We start from the raw sequence: 24,486 nt of genomic DNA, 5'->3' as shown, positions 1-24,486 counted from the left end.
ATAACTAGAAGGTTGCTTTGCCCTCGCTGCCTTCCTTCCACTGTCGTTGTCACTACCCTCATGCTGCCACACCGTCTGCCATCTTCACCAAGCTTTTACTTAAACCCATTGAGAATGGCCAGAAGACTCCGCCAGGTTCCAAATCCAAAAGCAGAGTGTGTGGAAACACTGGGCAGGTGTTGCCACAGTGACCACAGAGGGCTGAGTGACCAGCTGCCAAGGGCCGTCCAGGCCAGTCTGTTTTTTTTCATCACACAAGTTCGGGGTCACAGGGCCCAGTGACTAACCAGAGGTTCTGGGGCCGATCCCCGCCCCAGCTCCTCCGCGTCCTTGCTGTGTGACCTTGAACAAGTAACCACCTCTCTGAGCCCCAGTTCGCTTATCTTTCAGTGAAGCATGGTACAGCATCTAACCCAAGGATTGTTTAGGGACTCATTAAGGTGGAACATAAAAAGCACTTAACAGCTATCCTGGCTGGGTGGCTCAGTTGGTTGAAGCATCATCTCATACACCAAAAGGTTTGATTCTCGGTCAGGGCACAGACCTAGGTCACGGTTCGATCCTTGGTTGGGGTGCAAAGTGTGTTCTCACGCACATCAATGTTCCTCTCTCTCTCTCTCTCTCTCTCTCTCTCTCACTTCCCTCTCTCTAAAAAAAAAAAAAAAAAAAAAAAAAAAATCAATAATAAAACATTCTCAGGTGAGGATTAAAAAAAAAACAAAGTGCTTAGCAGGGTGCCCAGCCTACAGCAGTCACTCAGCAAATGCTTGCTGTCACCATTTTCCTCACCGGGCTCAGCCGGCCCATCCCCTGGGGCACCGGCAGTCCTCACAGCAGCTGCCATCCTCCTGCTCAACACAATCTCCACCCAGGTGCTGGGTCGCACACACCTTGCCCTGTTTCCCGATCACCAACACCTGCTGTCCACCCAACTGACCACTGGCAGAAACAAAATGGGCCTCCCCTCGGGGATGACCAAAGAGGCAGAGGTCGTGGAGCCAGGCAGGATCTGGGACGACTACTGGACTTCAGAAGCTTGGTGACTTTCAAGATGAAATGTCCTTTGTTTCCCGTCTCTGCATTTTTTTGATATTTGGTCAAAGTAGGGCACTAAGGAGGTGACAGAACAAAGCACATGGCCTTTGGAGGGCCGGGAGGGCCGGGGTCCTTAGCCCTGAGCAAGTGACTGCACCTCTCTGAGCCCCAATTGCTCATCTGTTAAATGGCACTATTAATGCCTTCCACAGGGATATTGAGAAGAATAAGAGGGAGTGTATCTAAAGCATTTAGCCCCGTGCTTGATCCATAATAGCTGGTTAATAAAAAGCAACTGCTATCATCATCATTATTTTTAAATGCTAGTCAATCTTGGCTGTCCTTTAAGGAACAGGGTTTTATGGTCCTTTCTTCGGTGGAGTTTGGAGCTGTAGGGGGACGTACACAGGAATAAGAGCAGCCTGAAGATAAGTGCTGAAGGGGGAGCCAGCCCCTCCTGGGCGGGTGAGAGAGCTCCAGGTTCCTGCCCGCGGCTCCCTGGGGAAGTGCTGGGCCGTGCCTGGCTCCCTCTGAGGAGCTTTTCTTCCCACCAGCTGACTTGCCCCTGCCCTGGACCCACACGGGGCCCTCTGGGGCTAAGCGAGTGCTGGAAGCCAGGCAGCAAGCAGTACCTTCTCCCCAGGAAAGCTCTGCACAGCAGCAAGGAGCCCTATTTACAAATAAAGCCTGTTCTTGGCTCCACCACCCACACAGCCAACCCCTTTTATTTCATTTCAATATGCCTAATTCTATTAAAAATGCATTGGCAATAAATGGAATTAATCAGTCCTGGACGCCCGAGTAAGTGTAGGCAGGTGTTTGCATATCCCAGGTAGCTTGGAGGGGAAAGTAAAATGCTGGCAGGGAACAGAAAGTGTTTTACTGTGGTGGGCACTGAGGATGGGAAGGACTTGACCGAAGGCAGGCATTTTATGAGCAAATAAAGCCTTCAGTAGCCTGCAACCGAGAAGCAACTGAAGTGGCTGGAAAACTTCTATGGAACGTTTTTCCTCTGCCTTGTTTCAAAATGGAAACCGCTTTATTGTCGCTGTTTCCATGATTATAAAAGTGAAACCCTGTTCATTGCATAAGGACATAAGGACATAAAGAAGAGTAAAAATCACCCATAATCGCATCACGCAAAGATCACCACTGTTGATATCTTGATATAGGTCAGTTTAGGTGTTTCTCTGCGCACATTTTTCACATACGTACTCCACACGGGTGAGAGCCTGTTAGACAGGTGATTCTGCAGCCTGTGCTTCCCACTTAGTAATAGACCCTGGACATCTTTGCTATACGCATTGACCTTTCAGGCCAGAACCTAGCATGTCCTCTCTCTTGCATATTCCCTCCTCCCTCTGCCTTTTTTCTTTCTTTCTTTTTTTTTTTTTTTACCTTGGATTCAACCAGAACATACTTATCACCAGCAAAGTGTGGAACCCATTCATGTGTCTCCTGTCACTGAGAACGCAGCTTTTGTCACATATAATATCCTCTCTAGGAGGGACCAGAAGAAAACTGCTCTCAGGCCCCCGGAAGAGGAATAACCAGACTTCTCGAGCATAGCTGGTTTGTTTCCACCTTACAAATGTCTCTCCCCTGCTTCCCCCTTTGTTTTGGCTGCCAGGAAGCCTGGAGCCAGACCTGTGTCCTGCCTGTAGCTGGGTTTGCAGCCCACATAGCAAGTATTCTGGAAAGATTCTCACCCCCGCTTTACTCTTTCCCTCCGCCCCCATTTTTCTTCCTTCTTCCTCCTAATTTTCTCATTCATTAAAAAAAAAAAGAATCTTTACTCTGTGTTTTGAAACTAACTTCAATCGTTTTTTTTTTTTGTTTGTTTGTTTTTTTTGTAATGGGTGGCCGGGGATGGGGGGAATGGAATTAAAACTGCATGCAGGCTAAATGCAATGTGGCGTGCCGGGCCGGATCGCACCCCAGCACAGAAAAAGGGCATCAGTGGGAAAACCGAGCGCCCTGAACGAAGTGTGTGGTCGGCTTAGCAGTATTGCATCAGCTCCTTAGTTTTGACAAATGCACCCTGCTCATATACGATGTTCATGTGAGGGGAAGCCAGATGAAGGAAGAAGGGGAACTGTCTTTGCAACTTTTTAGTAAAGCTAACATTATTCTGAAATATCAAACTTATTAATCACAACCTGCATACAGAATACTAGGAGATTGTTTCCTCTCGGAGCCCCAGCAAGGTATCATCCTAACCAGCTGAGAACTCAGTAAGCGCTCAGACCCAGGTCATCTCAGAACCAGCTAGACCCAGCGAACCTCTGTGGAGTACCCACTACCCACCTGGCTGGCCCGGTTACGAGCGCAGTTCTAGAACCAGAGTGGGAACCCCAGCTTTCCCTTACTAGTTCTGCAACTCCCTGTGTCTGAGCCACTGTGCCTGTAAAATGGGCAAACACAAGAAGGTATTTCACAGGCCTGTTGGGAGGCTTAAAGAACTTGGGGCTGTCTCAGTCAGTGCCAGCTGCATAACAAAGTCACCCGGTGGCTAATAAGCAACAGACATTCATTTCTCCTTGTTCTGGAGGCTGGAGGTCCAAGATCAGGGCGCCGGAATGGTCAGGTTCTGGTGAGACCTCTCCCCCAGGTTACAGACTGCCAACCTCTCCTTCTGTCCTCACATCGTGGAAAGAGAGCTCTCTGGGGTCCTTTTCATGAGGGCACCAATCCCATTCATGAGGCTCCACCCTCATGACCTAAGCACCTCCCAAAGGCCCCACCTCCTAATACCATCACCCTGGGGGTTAGAGTTGATACATATGAATTGGGTGGGGGGAGGGGACAAAAACGTTCAGTCCATAACACAGACACTCAGTAAATTTAACCTTTATTACTACTGTCATTGTTAGATCATTCCTCCTTTCGTCTTTTCAGTAACCCTGAGAAAGGCATGTTATTTTTTTTATGATTCCCTGGGAAAAGGAAGGGAAGCTCAGAGAGGTGAAGGGATTCTCCAGCATCACACAGCTATAAAGCAAAACAAGCAAACTGGGATTTGAACCCCGTCTTCCTGGCTCCAAACTGAGTGCTCTTCCCACTACACCGTATTTGCTAAGAGAACCTGACATGCCCTGTCTCTCTGCCACTCCAGCCGTACACACACTCACAGCACCGCTCCGGAGGGCCCCTGAGCACCACTCGGATACACCATGACCATTTCTTCTTAACTGCGTAGACAATCAGCTTCCCCCACATTAGTGGGGCGTTCAGGCCCTTTGTTACAAAGACACCGTCTCATCTCATGCTGCGTTCCATGGCCTCACATGTGGAATTAGCCTGCCTGGACTCGGATCCTGCTCTGCATCCCATTGGCTGTGTGACCTTGGGTAAGTCTGCTTAACCTCTCTCTGCCTCAGTTTCCCCAGCTGGAAAATGTGGGTAATAATGACCTACCCCACCGGATAACATGCAGATTCAAAGAGATGATATGTGTGAAGTCACTGTGAAGTTCAATGTGAAGTCAATTACAAATGCTGGAAATACAGCACTCTTCAAGACATGAGTTAATATTATTTCAATAATTGCTAGTTGCGCTGAATCAAATGCCAGCCCCGAAGCAGCCCCAGGATGACCCCAGCGCAGCCTGCGGCTTTCTCTCCTCTTCTCTCTCTAAAGTACTGTAATAAGCGCTCAAGGCAGGGCCATCGCAGTCCAACAGCAGTGCTTGCAAAACAGCAGCCATGAAGAGGCTGGGCTGGACCGCTGCCCAGCACCACGTGGGAGGCCACCCTGCACTGAGGACAACTGGGAGAACTCGGGGCATGGGAGGGAGACGGGGCACGGCTCCTGCCGCTCGCTGCGAGCTGTAAATTAGAGGCAGCGGCCAGGGAAGGGCTCCCCACTGGGACCAGTCCTTAAGGTGGGTGCAGACGGCTCTGCGGCAAGCCTGAAATCAGCCTCAGAGAGCTCAACGCACAGACAGTTCCCCACCTCACCCCACGCGTGCAGCCGAGCACCCCGTGCCCTCCCACGGGAGTGAGGGGCCTCTCACCTTGAGCCCGCTGCTTTCTGCCTCAGAGCCCGGGTCCACGCCAGTGATGTAAATGCCGAGGCCGTACTCCGCTCCCCCGCGGATCGTGAGGCCCAGGGACCGGCCATCCCCCAGCACCAGGTTCACCTGCAGGAAGGACAGGAGGCAGCATTGGAGGGCCTGAAGGGCGCCGTGAACTGCAGGGAGCAGCAAGCTGCAGAGTCACTCCCGAACCCTGCAGGGCACACTGAGTCAGGTGTGCAAGATCCCCTGGAATGTTCAGGTTTCGACCCAGCTCTGCCTCCGACCTGCTGAGTGACCTAGGGGGATGTCCCTCTCCTTCCCTGGGCAGCAGTTACAAGAGCAGTAAAAGGAAGTCACTGAAGGAGACGACCTCTCAAGACGCACGCCCTGATGCTCATCAGAGAGTCCCTCCGCACTTCAGGTGTCACGTGGCCTTCACACCACAGGGCCATGGACTCTCTCTGCCTCTATGGCAGCCCTTGACCATACTCCTCAGTCAGGAAGTGCTTGCTCAGGCCCCGGGGTCTCCACCCAGACTTCCTCATCTTCCAGCCCCGCTCCTTAGGATCGAAGCCGAGTCCAGGCTTGGAGCGCCGCAATCCGCCACCCCAGGGGTCTCCTGCCTTCCCTGAGGTCTTTCCCTCTGCCACGCATCTTGACACCACAGCAGTATTGCTCCAGTAGCCCTTAATTCTACAAACACAGGGAGCCCCCAGACCCAGTGCGAGGTCAGGGGACCCAGAGATGACCCAGATGCATCCTGCTCACAAGGATCTCAGTCTAGAGGGGCAGTGAGACCAGTAAACAGCGTGAACAGAGCGTGGTGGGGTGGCTCAGGGATCGTGTGGACGCAGAGAAAGGGCAACAGTCCTGACTCAGATTGTGGGGTGGTCAAAGCGGCTTCCTGGAGAAAGTGACGTCTCTGATGAGAGTGAAGGGTGAGCAGGAGTCACAAGGCAGGGGCAGGGGAAGGGGGGGCTTTCCAGGGACACAGGACAGCAGGTGTCACTGATCTGGAGCAGGAGAGCATGCTTTGCTCAGGACGGTGGAGGTGAGCGGGGGCGAGTCACCGCGGCCAGAGCGCGGAGTGCTGGGGGCAAGCCGGGGACTGGAAAGGACAGGCAGGGGAGGCTGCGGGCAGCTTCAAAACCTGCAGGAGCATTCAGGTCAAGTGTGCCTCATATATAAGAGGGGAACTTCAAAAAAGGAGGGGGCTAGTCCAGCTGAAACCTATCCCACAAGGGCAGAAAACATCCCGCAATAAGTTAAGACCCAGTGACATGTAAGGGACCCAAAGAGAGCCCGATGTGACTGTCCACAGGATGGGGGTTGCCCGCAGGCATCAGGGGAGAGCAAATGTCACAGTTAGGGAAGGTGTCCAACTACCTTTCTATTTCTGCAAAGTCATTCACCTAAGAGTTCCCAAGGGCTCTTTCCTAGCCACTGGGAGAACCCTTGTACATACATTATCCCATTTCATTCTGTGACCACCCTGGAGGTCAGGAGGGAGGTGGCCATGTCCAAAACAACCAGTGGGGGGCCCCAGCTCTGCAACCGTGGGCATGTTACTTAACTAACCTCTCTGTGCCTCAGCCTCCCCGCCTAGAGAAGGAGGAAGCAAGTAGCATCTGCCTTATAAGGTTACTGTGGAGAGGATCAAATTCAGAGACAAACGTAGGCTGGTCTCTGGCCCATGGCAAATCGCAATACATGTCAGCCATTGTTGGTTCCATACGGTCCAGGACAAACCCAGGCAAAGCCACATGGCCACAGCTGGCTCCTACCGGCTGGCAGACGGATTGCACGTGACCGAACCAGACAAGGCCACAGGGCCACAGACTGGCTGGCAGACCGTGGCTGGGAGAGAGCCCAGCAGACAGTGGCTCTCTGGGGTTTGTCGCTGAGACTGCAGACTCTGCGGCGTGTTAGGGAGGCCCCTGTCCACCCCGCCCCCCACCAAGAGCGACAGGGCCAGGCGCCTCTACCAACAGAGTGGCCCAGCCCGGCAAGTCCAGGGCCAGCTCCCCATTTGCTCCTCAGACAGAACATGAGTGAGAGGAGCACTGGTGCGGCCTGCAGAGCCACCAGGGCCCCTTGAGGGCTGTCACCCCGAAGCGTCAGAGAGACGGATGTGCTCCTGGAAACAGCAGGCTCTGCAGAAACTTGAGGTTGGACTGGGCACAGCTGCCCGTGCTCTGCCCCTCTCTGACCCAGGACAGCGCCAGCTCCCGGGCTGGGACAGGTTGGAGGCGACCTGGGTTCAAGGCCCCCCACCCCGGTCCCTCATCACACGCAGGTCTGTGTATCCGGGAGGTGACAGTATGGCGGTTACATGGGCATGCTCTGGAGCCAGCCTGTCGAAGCTCTGTCTTGGCAGTAACACTTCACCTCTCTGGGCCTCAGTTTTTTCACAGGGAAAACAATCACACCCACTGCATTGGGCTGATGTGAGGGATCAACGGGTCCATAGACTTGGAGCATTTAGAATCGCGCCGGGTACCACAGAAGCCCTCAGAAAACACCAGCTATTGCTGTCATCTTCCAAATGACCCTCTCAGGCAAACCATCGGGCTAAGCTTGCACAAATAACAACCTGGAAAGAAAGAGGAGGTTTTCCTCTCAGAGATAATGAACCTGGGCTGGTTCACGGGCTGCGGTGGGCCACGCTGGTGTGAGTGGTCACTGGGACTCCATCCAGACACTAACCAAGCGCTGAGTGGGTGCCTGGCCTTGCATTGGGCCCAGATTCAGAGGAGACTCCCACCGGGTCCCTGTCCTCAGAGGAGCCCTGGGGCTGGAGGGTTGGCTACTGAGGACTCACAACAGAGCCCCTCCTGCTGCGCCCTGAGGTCCACCCCTCCCCGGAGCAGCTCCCATCCAAAAACTCGGTGAGGGGAGAGAGCCTGACCCTGCCTCAGTCCAGGACTCTGCCACGCAGCCCCAGCTCCAGAGTTCCCACGGGACCCGCCGAGGACTCTGCAGCGGGGGCTGGGCACTCCTCCCTCTGCCCAGTCCTGTGCCCCCACACCTTTACCAGCACGACCCCAGGCTGCTGTAATACATGACCATGAACTTGGGGGCCACAAACAACACAGATCTTCAAGTTCTGGAGGCCGGAAGTCTGGAGAGGGTGGGCAGGACTGCATTCCTTCCAGAGGCTCTTGGGGAGAACCCCCTTTCCAGCCCCTGGAGGCCACCTGCTTTCTTTGGCTCATGGGCCCGTCCTCCAACTGCATGGCCAGTGTAGTATATTCCAATCTGCCTGTTCCCGGCACCACTTTGCCATCGTCTGACTCTGATACTCCTGCCTCCTTCTTCTAAGGACACTTCTGATCACATTGGGCTCACCCAATAATCCAGGAGAACCTCCTCACCCAGAGATCCTTTACGTGATCATATCCGCAAAGTCCCATGGAAGGTGACATCTTCAGGGGCTCTAGGAATTAGGAGACGGACACTGCTGGGGAGTCATGACTTTACACAGGCACTTTCCTATAAACCCCTTCCAGGGAAATCTAGGTCTCGGAGCCCAGTCCCAGGAGTCTGACCTCGGGCAGAGAGTCTCCTGGAAATGTGACCTTTGAACCCTGAAGGCGGAGAGGGTCAGTCAGGGTAAAAGAGGGCAAACGCTCAGAACCCGGACAGCGCACAGACCCCTGGGGACACCGCAGGGAGCAGAGCCGGGAAGGAGAGGGAGAAACAAGATTAGCCCACGTGGGGGTCCGTGAGCCAGGCCAAGAAGCCTGGGCTTTAAACAGGAAGAGAGAGGCTCAGATTGGGATTTTAGAAAGAGTACTGGGAAGGCGGAACAGCACAGAGGGACACGTTCTGGAGATGCTTCGGGAGCGGGCCTGCACCTTCAGACAGCGGTGTGAGGATGGAGGCAGGACTCTGATCAGCGGGGCAGGCTGAGGACAGAGCAAGCAGTTTCCACCTGGAAACCCCCGCCATCCGAGGAGAACAAACCCCCTCTTCCATGCTGCGCTTTCAAGGCCTGGAACAAGCCGAACTCCAGCCCTGCTCACTGCGTGCCCTGGGGCCCCCATCCCAGCCCCACCCCCACCTGGTCCCTCCAGCTCCGGGACACAAAGATTCTGGGGGGAGAGGTCCCAGAGGAGCCTAGGAACATACAGATGACAGCAAGCCATCTACGGCAGCCCCTCTGAATACCAAGGATGAAAACAAACCTCCCGCCTCCCTGCCACCTCCCCATAAATCCTTTACATGGGAATAAAACGGAATCTTTACCACAGAACTGTAATAACAGCCCCATCAACCACAGAGTAATCTGCCTCAATCACTTGCTGCAAATTCAACTCGCGGTTGGTAAAATTCACTGATGGGAAAGGACATGAAGGAGAGGCAGCCTGGCGCTGCAAAAAGAATAGCACTCCCACCAACAATATGACTGTAGTAATAATAACTCACTAAATTAATTGGTCACTCAATGCATTTCCCAAACCCAGGCACTGTGCTCAGCACTTTACATGGATTAATTACCTTGTTTAATAATCCTCTCTCCTCTTCTATGGTTTTTTTCTTATTATCCCCATTTTCTGGATGAGAAAACTGAGGCTGGAGGGAGGAAAGGATGTGGCCAAGGTCACAGAGCCAACAGCTAGCAGAGGCCAGGCATTTTACTAGGCACCACACAGACTCCTGAGGCCTGAGATCAAATCCTGCTCTGCCCTGTACTCCTGGGCAACCATGGGGCAAAGCCCATCACTTCTCTGACCTTCAGTTTCCCCATCAGTGAAATTCTCATGAAAAATTTACAAGGAGCAGGCACGGCCACCCCACTTCCCGCCTTGCCCTGGAACCCCCATCCTGCCCAGGGAGCAATATGAGCAACCCCAGGAGATGACGTCAATCAGCATCTTGGGGCAAAATGATTTGAAGGGCACCTAACGCATAGTTGGTATTCGATAAATTATGGCTGTCACTGGGATTAATTGCTATGTCCCAGGTTCAGTGCTCTGTGTTTACACATGAGTATTAATCCCTGAAACAGGCCCACGTGGCTGCTGTGACCATCCCCACATCAAGGAGAGGGAAGCTTAAGAGGGAAACTTAACCTCCCCCAAAGTTAAGTGACTCTCTCAAGGTCGCATGGTCAGAAAGTCCTAAAACCAGGTGTGATACTGTGATTTATAACCAGAAATACATATATTTGGTCTTCATCCCCCTTCCTAGCATTGAGCTCCTGAGACCCTTGCGGATTCCTAAGTGATAAGAGCAGCAGGTGGATCTCGCTCTCCTGAGGTGACCCTGGGTGGGCTCCTGGGTGGCTCCTGTGTGGCTCCTGTGTGGAGGGTGGTCATCAAAAAGGTCAGGCCATGGTTAGAGGCTTGGAATTTTCACACCCCCACCCATTCTCCAGAGAGGGGAGGGGGCTGGAAATGGAGTTAATAATAGATCATGCCAATGTGAGGAAGCCTCCACAAACATCCCAAAAGGGGTGGTCAGAGAGCCTCAGAGCTGGCGAATAGATGAAGGCAAAGGGAGAGAGGCTCATCTGAAGAGGGAAGGGGAGTCCCCTCATCCCTCACCCTATACGTCTCTTCTATCTGGAGGTTCAACTGTATCCTTTATCATATCCTTTGATAACAAACTGGTAAACAGTAAGTAAACTGAGTTCTGTGAGTTGTTTAGCAAATTAACGGAACCCAAGGAGGGGCTCATGAGATCCTCCAAGTTATAGCCCCTGTAACTCTGCAAAGGAGAGTGTGTACAAGGGTCTTATCAAATAGGACTTAGATTCGAACCCAGAGAATGTATGTTGAGCCTCTACCATGTACTGGCTGGTTGGCAAGGTGTTTTCATTTTAATTCTTTCATTCACTGGATACTTATTGAGCGTCTATGATGTGCCAGGCACCGATCTAGGGACGACGGGTATACCAGGGCATAGAACCAAGATCCTTAGTGCCGTGGAGCTTACATAGTGTTTGGGGGAGTTGACCCTATCATTGTCTCCATTTTACGGAAGACAGGATCGAAGCTCAGAGAGGTTATATAACTGTACAAGGTCACACAACTGGCAAGTGGCGGAGCAAGGATATGAACCCAGGCAGCCTGGCTCCAGGGTCTTACCCTCCCTGCCACACGGATGCTACCCCATTTAACACCCACCTGCAGCAACGCCGTCCTGGTTTTATTACAGCTACAGAGGCTGGGGGTGAGCACAGAATGGGATGCTGGAACAATGAGCCACTCTGCACCCTGCCCCTCTTCTCCTCTGCACACGCAACAGTAGCTTGCGGGCAGACAGGCCTGACTTGCAGAGAGCTACCTGTCCTTACCTTCCCCCTCTGCGCCTTCCTTCGGCCTCCCCGTGGTTCTCACCCTTCAGTGTGGAGAAGAGCACCACTGGAAGGGCTGCAAAACCAGAGCCAGCTCTGGAGCACAGCTGCGGGGTTTTGCAAGGGGAATTTTGTCACATGGGCAATTTTTAAGTCATTATCGCCCCAAGAACCCATTTCCCTAGGCAGTGTGTCCTCGCTGGGGCTGCGTCAGGATTTTTGAAGTCCGGCATGGGAAGTCCATCCGGGAGTCTGGTCACAGCTAGTTGAAGGATTAGCAGATGAAACCAGTCCACTGGACAGAAGAGAATCAGGCCCAGGGAGCCAGAGTGAGGGCTCCGTGTCCCTTCTCTACAGGAAAATGGGGGTTTCCATGTTGTATGAGCAAGACGAGGAATGGGGTGGAAGGGAGGGTAGCAGCTTCAGTCCGGAGCTGGGAGGTCTGGGAAGGCCTCCCCGGTGTGGTCCAGGGCATCTCCTGCCTTGTAAAGTATGTGGTCCCCCCGGGAGCATGATTCTCTCAGCCTCTGCCCTCTGCGTCCCTGTGTAAGTCACCGCAATACTCCCTGAGGTCACCTTCTCTCCTCCCAACCCTTGCATCCACCAATTGCAGGGACAGGATCCTTCTCGCTAAGCCTCAAAGATGTCACACTTGTTCCCACCTCAGGGCCTTTGCACATGCTGTCCTTGCTGCCTGGGATTTTCAGCCTTCAGGGGGCATATGGTGGCTTCTTCTTCCTCTTCAGGTTCCAGCTCAGGCGCCATCTGCTTGGAGAGGCCCTCCCTGGCCACCTCATCGGAAGCAGTGCCTCCCTCCCCATCCCTCTCTGCCCTCTCTCCTGACCGTAGTTCTTCCATCAGTCTTCACCACTCTGATGATCTTGCTCACTTCTGTTCATTTTGGGATTGTTGTCTCACTCCTCCCAGGACCTCCAAACTCAATGGAGGCTTCCCCAGAGTAGGGCCCCATCTTTTCTGTCCGTATCTCTATTCCCACCTCCCATAACAGCATCAGGCACACCAGGAGCTTGCTAAGTAAGTGCAGGGTGCCTCGCTGAATGGGTCCCAGTTGCCGGATGCTCTCTGAGTCTCAGATCCATCCTCTGTAAAATGTGGATGAGAACACCAACCTGCAGGGCAGCCATGAGGATTGAGGAGGATGCTGTACGCACCAAGCCCAACACCGGCCAGCTCTCCATCAGCGATAATTACTACTCTGAGATCATGCCCTACACTAGGGAAGGGGCCGAGAATATGATAAAGCAAGTTCTCTGCCCAACCCTGGAAGGCCGGCCTTGAAAATGAGTCAACACCGCAGGCACTGCTGCTTTCTCTAGACTGCCGGGGAGCGAGGTCTCCTGGCAGGGGGAGGCGTACAAGCCCCCCACCAGCCCGGCCTACTCTGAAGAGGCCCAGGGGGACCCAGGGGTGCATACTAACTGGCTGCCCCACTGCCCCTCGCCTGGTACAGAAGCTGCTTCCATCTCTGCCTCGTCCTGCATATTGACGTTTGAGCATGAAGAACACAAACACATTAAATAAATGTTACGGTCTTATCGACAGGAAAGGAAAGCTGAGAAAGTCTCCAGAGGGAAGGCGCTTGGCCCAGAGCTTCTGGCTGTGTGGCCTGCAGACTGCTGGTGTCAAGATTCTGAAAGGCCAGAGAGCTGTTTGCAGGAATGACATTCTTTGTCCCATGAGCGACCAGGGGGCGCAATGTAAATAGCCCCCAGTGTGAAGTCTAAAACATCAGGGGGACTATCTCTCAGTCCTTTTCACAATATTTTAAGAAACAGTCATGCGTTGGGAGAAGACGGCTCTGTAGGGGGCTTACTGTTGATGCCCCTGTTTCCCTTCTTCAGGTTACAAAATCCCATGGTGCTTTGGACGACAATCCCTCCCCCACCAGCTACGGAGTTGGTAGTTCTGTCAATCAAAGTGCTCAGCCCTCCCCGCTAGCCAATCAGATGCATTTTCCTGGGATAGGACTCTTGAGGAGAAGGGTGCAGAGAACTGAAAGGAAGGGAGGAGATCCCTTTCTTCTAGAGGCTGCACCCCAAGTTTCTGGGCTTCAATTCTGGGACTGCCCACACCGTACTAGTAAATTCTTACTTTGTGGAGGTGACCAGGACCTGTTTCTCTTCCTTACAACCCAAAAGCAGCACTGTAAAGGTTCCCTGGAGAGCATGAAGTCCTGGCAGCTGAGCGTGGCTAAGCCTCTGGTTCTGGACTGTTGAGAAGTTAAATCATTTCTAGTTTAAAGAGAAGCTCTGAGCTCTCTCTCTTCCCCTTTCCGCTCTAGGAGCCAGGTGAGGACCTGGCGTGGCCCAGCCTCAGCTATCAAGAGGTGGCAATTTCCTAGAGGATGGCAGCGGAGGGACTCGGGTCCCAGAATAAGGTGTGGAACAGAGCTGCCCACCAGTTTACACTGTCACCGCACCGCCCTCCCCCACCCCATTCTGCTATGATAAGGAGAGATCACTGATCTTATTTAAATCACAGTCTTCAGGTTCTTTTGCTGCAGCACCTTAGCCTGCATCAGAATACAGGCTGCACGGGTCAAAAAGAAAGAACAGAGCCCCAAAAGAACCGAGCCTCTTCTTCCAGCCTCTCAGAAGCTTCCTTTTTCTGGGTTTGCAAGAAGAACGGGGCTTTGGGGGCCCGCCTCCCTCACCAGCCATCCGCCTCCGGTCGGCCTGCCTAGGCCAAGGCCAGGCAGCTCACCTTTTTCTCGTCCCCGCCTTGCAGGAGGTGCAGGGTGCTCCTCCGGTCACCCTCACGCTGTCTCAGGGTGCTGCCGTGGGGCTGGGGCAGGCCCGAGGGCGGGGAGATGCTGCGGCCCTGCGGATCCACCCAGGTGTAGATGTGGTTGGTGACGTAGCCCCCAGGGACACGCCCAGCCGAGTACACGGACAGCAACAACTTCTTGGAGCCCTTGAGAGCCTAGAGAGAGAGGGACACAGAGTTAGCAGGAAGCAGAGCAGTGAGGGACCCCCTCCAATGACCTAGAACATGCTTACTCTCAGGACCCATTCACAGAGAAGAGTGACAGTCCTTGAATCCCTTTCTTCTATCCCTCAGTTTTATCCTATGGAAACAAGGATGTCTGTCTCACTCTTATCTTGAAGTGGTCCAAACCCAAGAAATATGGTCTCTTAGCATATCTCTGCAGAAAAGAGCTAACGGAGCAGGCCTGAGACTGCGTCGTTCGGCGGCTTGGCTTGGCTGGCATCTGGGAACTTGCGTTCTGAGTGTTCCCTCCGCTCCCTCGCTGACATGGGCTCACTGTGCCTAGGCTGTGTGGGGACCTGGAATGTGGGTACCGACAGAAGGTTCCTATGTGACCAGCCCCCAGTGAAAGCCAATGGCACTGGGTGTCTAACAAGCATCCCTGGGAGACAGCAATTCCGTGCAGGGGCATGAAGCTCACCCTGTGTGACGCCCAGGGAGAGGACTCAAAGCTTGTGCCTGGTCTCCTGTAGCCTTTGCCCACGCCCTTGTTCCCTCTGCTCTTTTTGCTGCTCATCCTTCTACTGCAATAAATCTTAGGCACGAGTACAAATATATGCTGAACGTGGGGGCCCTTCTGGCGTCACAGAACCTGGGGTGGTCTTGGCAACCCCAATAAAATACCAGTCAAGAGAATCAAGAGATAAAAATACTGACAATAACGGTAGCTTAACATTTACAAATGGCTTGTGCAGGTCAGACATTCTGCACCTGGCCTGCCTTATCTCCTGATATCCTCCTGGAATCCAATCTTGTGGAGAAGGAAATCCCATTATCCAGATGAAGAAATGGAGGGAAATTGGCTGCCCATGCAGCTAGTAAGGAGTTCCTTTCCCATAGCAACTACTTTTGAGGGTAGATACCATCTTTATTCTGTATGTTTCAGTCTGGAGATGGACCAGTCACAGGGGAAGGTAAGCCCAGACCTTATGCCCTAGATGGAAGCTGAGATTGGCCATATTGCTTTCTCATGCACCTATAGCTGAAATGAAGCATTTCCCCCCCCTGGAGAAAAGTCCTTTAGCACCAGGATTAACAGCAAACACGCCCTGAAACTGGGGACCATTTGAGTAAATGATAGTCCCCACACACGTGAAAGTTCAGGCTGCCGTTAAAATCACATTTTAAAATCATTACAAAGAGTTGGTAATGCCAAGGATATGTGATCTATTTTAATGTTAAGTGGTGTCAAAAGGATATAAGTCATGTCTTACGGTATGATCTCAGTTATGGTAAAAGAAATATCACACGGGGAAGAAAAACAAAACAAAACCGAGGGGTAGTGCGCCAAGCTGCCCGCACTGCTCCTCCCTGGGTGGCAGGACTATGGGTGGGTATTATTTTGTTCTTTCTGTTTCTCAATATTTTCCAAATGTTCCAGAATGAGAGTATATTGCTTTCAGAAAACAACACTATGCCTAAAGGGTGGGAGTGGGGGTGGCGGGGGAGGTACTTAGCTCTCAGGTCCCAGAACCCAGAACCCAGAATCTCAGCTCTGCTGGAATCCAGAGCATACTTTACTCTCCTGACTCCCCAAGACTCTTGACAGGCAAATGGGGCCAAGAGCAGAGCTTTCAAGGATAGTGGGGAGCCCTGGATGGACCTGAGGAGGACACCCTGACATCTGGACCCCTCGTGGAGGAGGGAGAGTGAGCAGGGAGGCGCCGGGCCCCTCGGTGCCACAGCTAAATGCCAGTCCCCAGTAGAGGGATAACGAGACGATGGCAGCTCTCCAAAATTCTTTTGAAAAGCTTTCTGAGGAGATGAGCAGGGAAAGATTTACAGTGTTCTTTTAGCATTCCCTGGGACTCCCCGGACAGAATGGCTGGGAAAATAAAAATCTCTGACTGTTAACGTTTGAGATACGGGAGGGAGGAAGCCGGAGACCAGGTGGGCTTCTGCTGGACCAAAGTGGGAAGTGGGTCTCAGGGGACAAGGGGCGTCAGCAGAAGCCTCCGAGGTCACCGAGCCCTCAAACAGTCTCCCTGCCCTGCCTCCCTGCCCACTGCTCCTCGCTCCCTGAGGGCACCGCTGGCTGCTCAGTGCTGTTCCCACTGGCCTGCCTCTTCTCTGCTTCTCACCTGGACCATGAGTCTCAGCCCCATCGTTCATTCGATGAGGGCTGACTGAGGGCCTACTCTGTGTCAGGCCTGGAGAGAACAAAGTGGGCATATCCTCATGGCACTTACAGCCTGGTGAGAGACAAGGCTGCCCCTGGCACACAGTAGGTCCTCAGAAAAGGCTGGTTGACCCGACTGGGTGCGAAAGTAAATATATGACCCGAAAAGGGACCCCAACATCCACAGGGATCACCCTGCAGCCCCCTTACGCATCTGATCTGGAAGGCTGTCCTAGAATGAGGAGCAGAGCATGCAAGTGGAAAGAACGTAGATTGTGGATTCATGCAGAACTGGATTTAAGTCGCTTCTGCCACTGGTAGCACCGGGTCCTTGGAACAGCTGCTCCCTCTCTCAAAGCAGCACACGTGAAAGGAGAGCAATCACCACTTCTTGGGACTGTGTGGATTAAACAAGACTCTGTCGGGGAGGTCCAGAGCCTGTGCACACAGTAGGAGCTCAGCCAGTGGTGGAGCCCACTCCCCTCTCTTCCCTGGCATGTCCGCATTGAGAAGGGAAGCCAGGTATAGAAAAGCTATGTCCAAGGAGTTAAAAAAGAGAATGAAACCAAGGCATAGAGCGTGATTTGTATTCTGTATTGCTGGCAATAGTGGCCTTCTCTTGGTCAGTTCTATAAATAGGCAGGCAACAACCTTGAGAACGAGAGGAGGTTAATGCCTTTGATGAGAACGCCCCAGAAGGCTGGCGCCGGAGAGGGCATGGGAGGTCACCGAGTCTCCCATGAGCTGCCCGGCTCCAGTATCTTACAGAAGGGGACCCTAGAAACTGAAATGGGAAGGACAGAGAGGGTTCACCTATGAGAGGCACAGCCAAGGACACAGGAGGCCAGCCCTGGGCCAGTCCCTTCCCCTCTGCACCTCAGTTTCCCCATCACCAGCCTATGGGACCAGGAAATCTCATGGTCACTCAAACTTCAACCATTCTGAGACCTCTGATACTGAATTTTGGGGTGGGAGGGGCATACATGTGAGCTTTCAGTGGGTCTTGAAAGAAAAAATATCACCATCCACTGCCATCTTTATTTTTCTGGAAAAACTGAAGAAAAATAATATTCCTAGGACAGGCTCTCAGAATACAGTCTGGGTGCGGTGCCCTTTAGAACGCTGCAGAAGGGCTCCAACCCCTCTACACCATGTGTGCCCTGTGGGAAAGGCAAGGCAGCAGGGGAGGGTCTAAGGAGCTGTTTTATCCCTTCTGATTACTCTCTTGTCTCCAGATTCGCAAACAACGGCTTGCTCATTTTAAAGGGTGTCACACAACAAAGAAGATAATTCCTAAAAAGAGCTGGCTAATGCCTTCTCCCCGGATAACCCTTCCACCAGCCTTCCACACCCGCTCCTCTGGCCACCTTGATCCATGAGGCTCAGGCCACCAGGGATCGTGCAGTCCTCACTCACGGTTAGGTGCATCTTTCTCAGAAGGACTAGCAGCTTCTTTCACCAGAGCGAGCCTCCACAGCAGGCAGCCTTGGGAAACGGGGAGACTAGGAAGAGCTCTGGCTGAGATACCCTGACTCAGGCATGTCCCTATTGTGCCACGGGCTTCCTTGGCGACCTAAGTCTGCAGCCTCCTCTCACTGGGCCTCCGTTTTACCAACTGGCAATAAGCAGACTGGACTCACTTGTTGCTGAGTCCAGTTAAACTCCAGTGTCTTCCGGTTCGTGGCTGCATTTAGAAAGGAAGGCTCTGTTGACCCACACGGTGGTCACAGGCATGGTAGCAAAGAGGTCAGGGACACCGGCATGTGCAAGAATGGACCCCAGGCACGCCTCAGGGCTGCACGTCTTCGGTTTCCCCTGTGTAAGGAGTGAGCACTCATAACTCATAACTGTGCTGGCTGGGTTGCTACAAGGTCTTTCAACCAGATCTCGAACCCAGGGGCTCTGAGGTTCCACATCAGTTGGGAGGGGCCGAGAAGGTTAAAGAAAACACCAAAAGGGCAGATGAAGCACATCAGGTGTGGCAGGATGCACATCCCAACTCAGCACCATCACTGGCAGTGGAGGACCCTTTTATGGACCTGAGGGCTGGGGAGACGCCCTTCCAATAGGACTATGCTGAGGGGCCCTGCTTTTGGTAAGCAGCTGCCTGCAGGTGGTAAACCACCCACCTTAGAGCACCCTGCATGCTCCGCCTGTGCATGTTGGTCACTCTCTGCCCGCCACGCCCCTTTCCTGCTGTGGCAAACTGCCGAATCAGCCAGTCTCCGGAATCCATTGCTTATGAGCTATGCCACCTCACCGAACTTTTCCGTTTCTCTCCTGCAAAATGAAGATCATAATTCCACTCTTTCTTTAGGTAGAGGAGCCCAATTAGCCCAGTGCCTCTCACTTAAGAATTCAATGAGCTGTGGCTAAAAAGGAAAAACATAAGGTCTGGAAAGAGCCCACTGCAGGCAGAGTGGTCATCAGAGCACTATGCTCTTGTGCTTTTAATCATGTGTTTACTGATGAAACTTGACCTAGGGACTTACAGGCATTCCACCAAGTCGGATCAGAGAAGTCTCCATCTGACCCGGCAGATGGCATGGCTAAGATACTATCCATCACCGGATGACTATTCAGGCAGCGCGTTATGATTACAAAAACGTAAATTATATGTGCATGTTTTCAAACTTAACAACTTGCTACTTGGATTAATGCTCTCAAGAGGCAAATCTGCCTCACTCAGCTCTGCGGAGCTGACGCTGAAAATCACAGACCAGGATGACATGACCCTCTGCTTAGCAGAGGACTGAGAAAGACTGGAGGGGGCCAGAGGGTGTGTGTTAACACGCCGGTGTGCACGCGTCCTGTGTTCAAAAAGATGCACCCTCGTGCACGCACAAAGTGACCACAAGGTTGCAAGGTGATCAGACCATTGTCCTGAGGGGCATGTGCACAAGTAGTGTTCTGGAAAAGTCTTGAGTCAGGACACTAATGGTGAGTCATCCAGCTTATTTCAGGGCACAGACCTCAGGGAGCGAGCTTTTCTCTTCTTATGCCCAACCTCAGGAAGGAGAGCTGTTGTGAGACCCAGGTTGATGATAAGGAAGGGAGGGAAGGATGAGGCATGCCCGCTCTTCCTGACCCCACCACTTCCTGACTCCCTCGGGCTCTGGGTCCAGATGCACTGGGCACCAATTTTGGCTCTGCTGTTTACTTGCTGTGTGACACAGAGCAAATTACCTAACCTCTCTTGCCTATTTTTGCAATTAGAACACAAATGTTGTGCATTATTTACAACAGCCAGGATATGGAAGCAACCTAGGTGTCCATCGATAGGTGAATGGATAAAGAAGTTGTGGTATTTTTTATTCTCTCTCTCTCTCTCTCTCTCTCACACACACACACACACACACACACACGCATGCATGCATGCATGCACACAGTAGACTATTACTCAGCCCTAAAAAAGAATGAAATCTTGCCATTCACGACAACATGGCTGGACCTTGAGGGTATTGTGCTAAGTGAAATACATCAGACAGAGAAAGACAAGGACCATATGATTTCACTTATATGTGGAACCTAAAAAAAAATAAACAAACAAAAAATACAGAAAAATACTCAGAGATACAGAGAACAAATTGATGGTTGCCAGATGGAGAAGGGTTATATGAATGGGCAAAAAGGGGATTGAGAAGTACAAATTGCCAGTTATAAAAATAGTTAAGGGGATGTACAGTACAGCATAGGGAATATAGTCAATAATACTGTATTATGTATGGTGCCAATGGATATAGACTTACAGTAGTGATATAAACATCTGATCACTATGTTATACACCTGAAACTAATATATTGTATGTCAGCTATAACTGAAAAAAATTTTAAATGCAACTGCTATGAGGATAATTAAGATAATGTAAACTGCCTTCAGAGGTTGTCCAACCCACAGCCTGCGGGCCACATGCGGCCCCAGATGGTTATAAATGCGGCCCAACACAAAATCGTAAATTTACTTAAAACCTTTTTTTTGGCTTATCAGTTTTAATTAGTGTTTGTGTATTTAATGTGTGGCCCAAGACAACTCTTCTTCCAGTGTGACTCAGAGACGCCAAAAGCTTAGACATTCCTGGTACCTGGCACATAGTAGGTACTAAAGGCATGTGAATTTCCTTCCTGAGTCTGCCAGCTCCTTCTCCCAAAGCACAAGCTCTAGAGATTCTCCAAACCTCTAATTCACAGAGACACAAATAATACATGGACAACTCTAGCTTCTCTCTCCCAACCTTCCCCATCTTCATAAATGCCCTTCTTTTCTTTCACCCACACTTTCCATATCTGCCCTGCCTCATATTCAGCCCCACTCCCACCACCTCCAGGAAGTCTTCCTAGATTGTGACTGACTCTCCTTCTCCAAGAGCACCCAGCACACTTCTATATTTTTGTTGCCATCCATACCATAGGCTCTGCATCATTTTCATGCATCCTAGTCTCTAAGACTACAAATTCCTGGCACACTGTATATTGTTTTCTATATAACTACCCCTGTTCCTCATCCATTCATTCATTTCTTCTTTAATTCATTCAACAAGACATTTACTGAGATTTCTGTATGCCAGGCAGCGCCCAGGAATCTGTTCAAATGAGGCCACAGAAAGAGCAGCAGTCGACCAGGGCTCAGGCAGCCCTCGGTCCCCGTTCCATGCTTCCCCACACTCATGGGAACATACACACCTCAGACACACATGGAATTTAGAGAAAGAAGCAGAAAAGGGAGGTTGAGAGCCAGGCTGCAGGGATTCTCAGCCCAGCTCTGCCGCCTGCCAACTGCAACCTTAGCCAAATTACTTAACCCATCTGTGCCTCAGTTTCCCAGGCATAAGAAGAGAAAACAGTGCCATTATCTCCCAACGTGGTTATGAGGATTAAATTAGCCAATAAACATAAAATGTTTAGGGCCTGAACACAGGTAAGAGCTGCAAGGGTTGGGGGTATTATGACAGAGAACTCAGAGCGGGAGTCCCAGGCCACCCTCCATGGAAACTGCTGCCACGTTTCGGTGCTTGCCCTTCTTCACTTGTTCTGTGGGTGTACATATGTGAAGCTATTGTTTGTTTACAGAAATCGACTCATACTTAACATTTCCATCGCCTTTTTTTTCCAGCTAAAAAATGTATTTTGAGGGTCTTTCCTCACCAGCTCAATGGCACTAAGCTCATTTCTTTCTGTATGACATTATAATGCCCAGCAGAGATGAACCACCGCTGAACTCCCGCTCCCCTATTGCTGGACATTTAGGTTATTCCTCATTTTGTTTTTGCCAGCACAAACAATGCTGTGATAACATACTATTACCTGCATCTTGGCGCATCTTGGAGCACATTTGCATCTAATTCTCTAGATCAGAGAAGGGTAGAATTCCTGAGGCAGGGCAGTGCAAGTTTTTTCGAAGGTAACCATGTCCCTCCATGTTGTAGTTTCTATAACCACACGCAGGGGGCAGCACTGTGCCATCTGGGCCTGTGGAAGGCCTGAAATCCCCCATCTACAGAAGCTGTGGACAGGACAGGGTGGGGCTTTCCAAAAATCTTTTCCCAAAGCAAAGTCACACTGGTGCAGGTATCCGCCCTTCACAGGCTTTCTTCCACAGGCTCCATAAATAGCCCCCATTTAGGCAAATCTTGGCTCTATCTTCCAACTTTATCTAGGTACTATAGTGCTGCAAAGCACCAAAATGTAAAGATGTTTTAGGGTGAGGACCCCTTAAGAATTTTTCAGTGGAAGGTATACTCATTAGAAAGCTATTCCAAAGTTCCAATTCTTCCCAGCTATGAGACCTCTGATAAGTTACTTAAGCCGTCTGGGCCCCCAGCTTTCTCACCTGTTAAACGGTGCTACTACTAAAGCCTAACACTTGCGAGGCTGTCACGCAGACAAAATGAGGAGGGCCGGTTCAATAATGTCCACAAAGCATCTTGCGCTGGGCTGGGCACTTAGCAGGTGCCCAGTAAATGATGGTTAACGTTATTGGTAATAGCAACATTACAGTGAGAGCCACACAGTTTGTTCTTCCTACTCACTGCACAGATGAGGACAGAGATTCTAGGCGTGGAGTGCCTTACACAAGGTCACAAAGAAAATAAACAGCAGGGCTTGGATTTGAATCTTGGACTCTCCAAACTCGTGTCTTTCTCATCAGCAGTTGAAGGGGGTTCAGAGGACCCAAGGCCGACCTAAGACTTGCGCTCACAAGGTGGACAAGGAGAGAGTCTGCGTGGGGAACACTGGACTGTAACCAAACGAGAGCCGATGGGCTCTTGAACCCTGAGCTGGTGCCATGTGTAGCCTCAGGGCCGGAAACGCCCTCCCCACTCAGCGCCACTTGGAGGGAAGACGGAAACTGGTGATGTGGACTCTCTGCCCTGGTGGCATCTTATAATGTCATGAGAAAGTAAAGCCCTAATTAGCCCTCTGTCTGCAGAGCTCCTTTCCTCTGCACCACATTTTTATCTATGTTAATTACCTTTTAGAGGGACCACGAACTACAACAGCTTCCCAGCCTCCAAAATCAGTCTCTGTAGGGCAGCCAGAGTGTCCTTTTCAAATGCTGGTGGACCCTGTCCCTTCCCTGCCCTAAAGTCTCCCCTTGCTACTGATATAAAATGCAAACTCCTCACAGCGCATCTCGGGCCTATGCAGCCAGCCCTGCTGCCTCGCCAGCCTCATCTCCTGCCTGTCGCCTGCTGGCTTTTCCTACAGCATCAAGTGCTCCAAGCTATTTGCACGTGCTACTCACTCTCCCTGAAATAACACATCTCAATATACTTATACAAGTGATTATTTTATTTCCTTCTTTCTCAATGGACAGAGAAGGCAGGGCAGAAATCTTCTGACTTGGTCACAGATGTATCAAAAAATATGAAAGAGGTCGTGGATGATTCCACATAAAATGAGAGCAATGAAAAAATGCAATTGAAGTAGCCTTCCTCCTGAAATTCACTGCCTTCCGCTGGATGCCAATGAGGAATTTTACCTCTCCTGAAGTACCAGTGAGTTCTGTAGTAGAATCTAATAATGTATTCATTTCCCTTTTTGCCTGGGTTGCTAGGAAGCTCATAGTTCCCTTTAAATATAAATTAATTATATATATTAACAATAGGTAAATAGAATACGTTGAGTTTTAAAAGGGTGCTAAGTCACACCAATCACAAAAGAGATGCTCACTAAAACAATTGTCAACTGGATGAATGAATGGAGTTGAGGCAGGGATCCTTTTTACAGACACTTGGGCAACAACTCTGCTTTCTCATTCTACCTCTCGCTCTCCACTCCCCAGAAATCCTTTGCTGCTTCTAAATTTGGCCTGAGAACACGTGTCGTTTATAAATGTCCCATTAAACAAAAGTCTGCAAATCGTTAGTTTCTATTCCTCTAGAATGTTGACATAAGCAGGTAGTCGTGTGGTAAGAACTCGATGCATGTACCCCAAAGTACGGTTCTTGGTGGCCACCTCACCTCCCTGAACTGCTGGACCCCAGTGCAGCTGTGTGAGCCCAACCAAGCCCCTTCCCTGAGACACAGCTCAACAGAGCATCATGAAACACTGTAGGCATGGAAGCAGGTGATGGGCCCGCTGACGAAATGCGAAGGCACAGGGTTAAGTAAAGGCCAGGGAGATAGGAGAGAAATGACGACTAGCTGGGCAGGTGAGAATATCGGTATTTTCTTTTCCCCTTTTCAGTTTTCTTTAATGCTGTTTAAATATTTGCCTTTCTTTGGGGCCTCATTAAGTAGATTTTTAAAAAATCAGAAGTTCATTCCCTCCCCTCTCTTTGGAGTTTGACCTTCCCCAAAGGCTCCATGTGAAGACACAGAAGGAAACGTTTGCTCAGCTGCCAGCAGCACCAGAATCCCAGAGGCCTGAACAGGAGCCTGGCACGGCACAGCCCTGCTCCCCAGGGTCTTTGCTCCTGAATGTCTCTGCGAGTCCAGGCTGTGCTAAAAGGAAAGGCATGAAGGATCAACGAGGGGAAAAAATGTTGTCCTTGGGGACAATGCT

General features: G+C 51.3%; 1 protein-coding gene across 2 annotated transcripts in view; it reads right to left on the bottom strand.

Annotated features, from left to right (window-relative positions):
• The window catches only part of WHRN (whirlin), a 79,798-nt gene that overhangs the window by 40,684 nt on the left and 14,628 nt on the right, over positions 1-24,486 (bottom strand). For both annotated transcript variants that reach the window (XM_054584492.1, XM_054584493.1), the window contains exons 2-3: positions 14,079-14,297; positions 5,051-5,176 (exon numbers count right to left, since the gene is read on the bottom strand). In XM_054584492.1, coding sequence (XP_054440467.1) covers positions 5,051-5,176; positions 14,079-14,297 — 345 coding nt within the window. The remainder of the gene's footprint in view (positions 1-5,050; positions 5,177-14,078; positions 14,298-24,486) is intronic.

Source organism: Pteronotus mesoamericanus, unplaced genomic scaffold (assembly GCF_021234165.1).
Source record: "Pteronotus mesoamericanus isolate MK-2021 breed Mesoamerican mustached bat unplaced genomic scaffold, CSHL_Meso_final contig_78, whole genome shotgun sequence".
Lineage (NCBI taxonomy): Eukaryota > Metazoa > Chordata > Mammalia > Chiroptera > Mormoopidae > Pteronotus > Pteronotus mesoamericanus.
The sequence above is the reverse complement of the archived record's forward strand: the minus strand, read 5'-3'. Positions and strand labels throughout refer to the sequence as shown.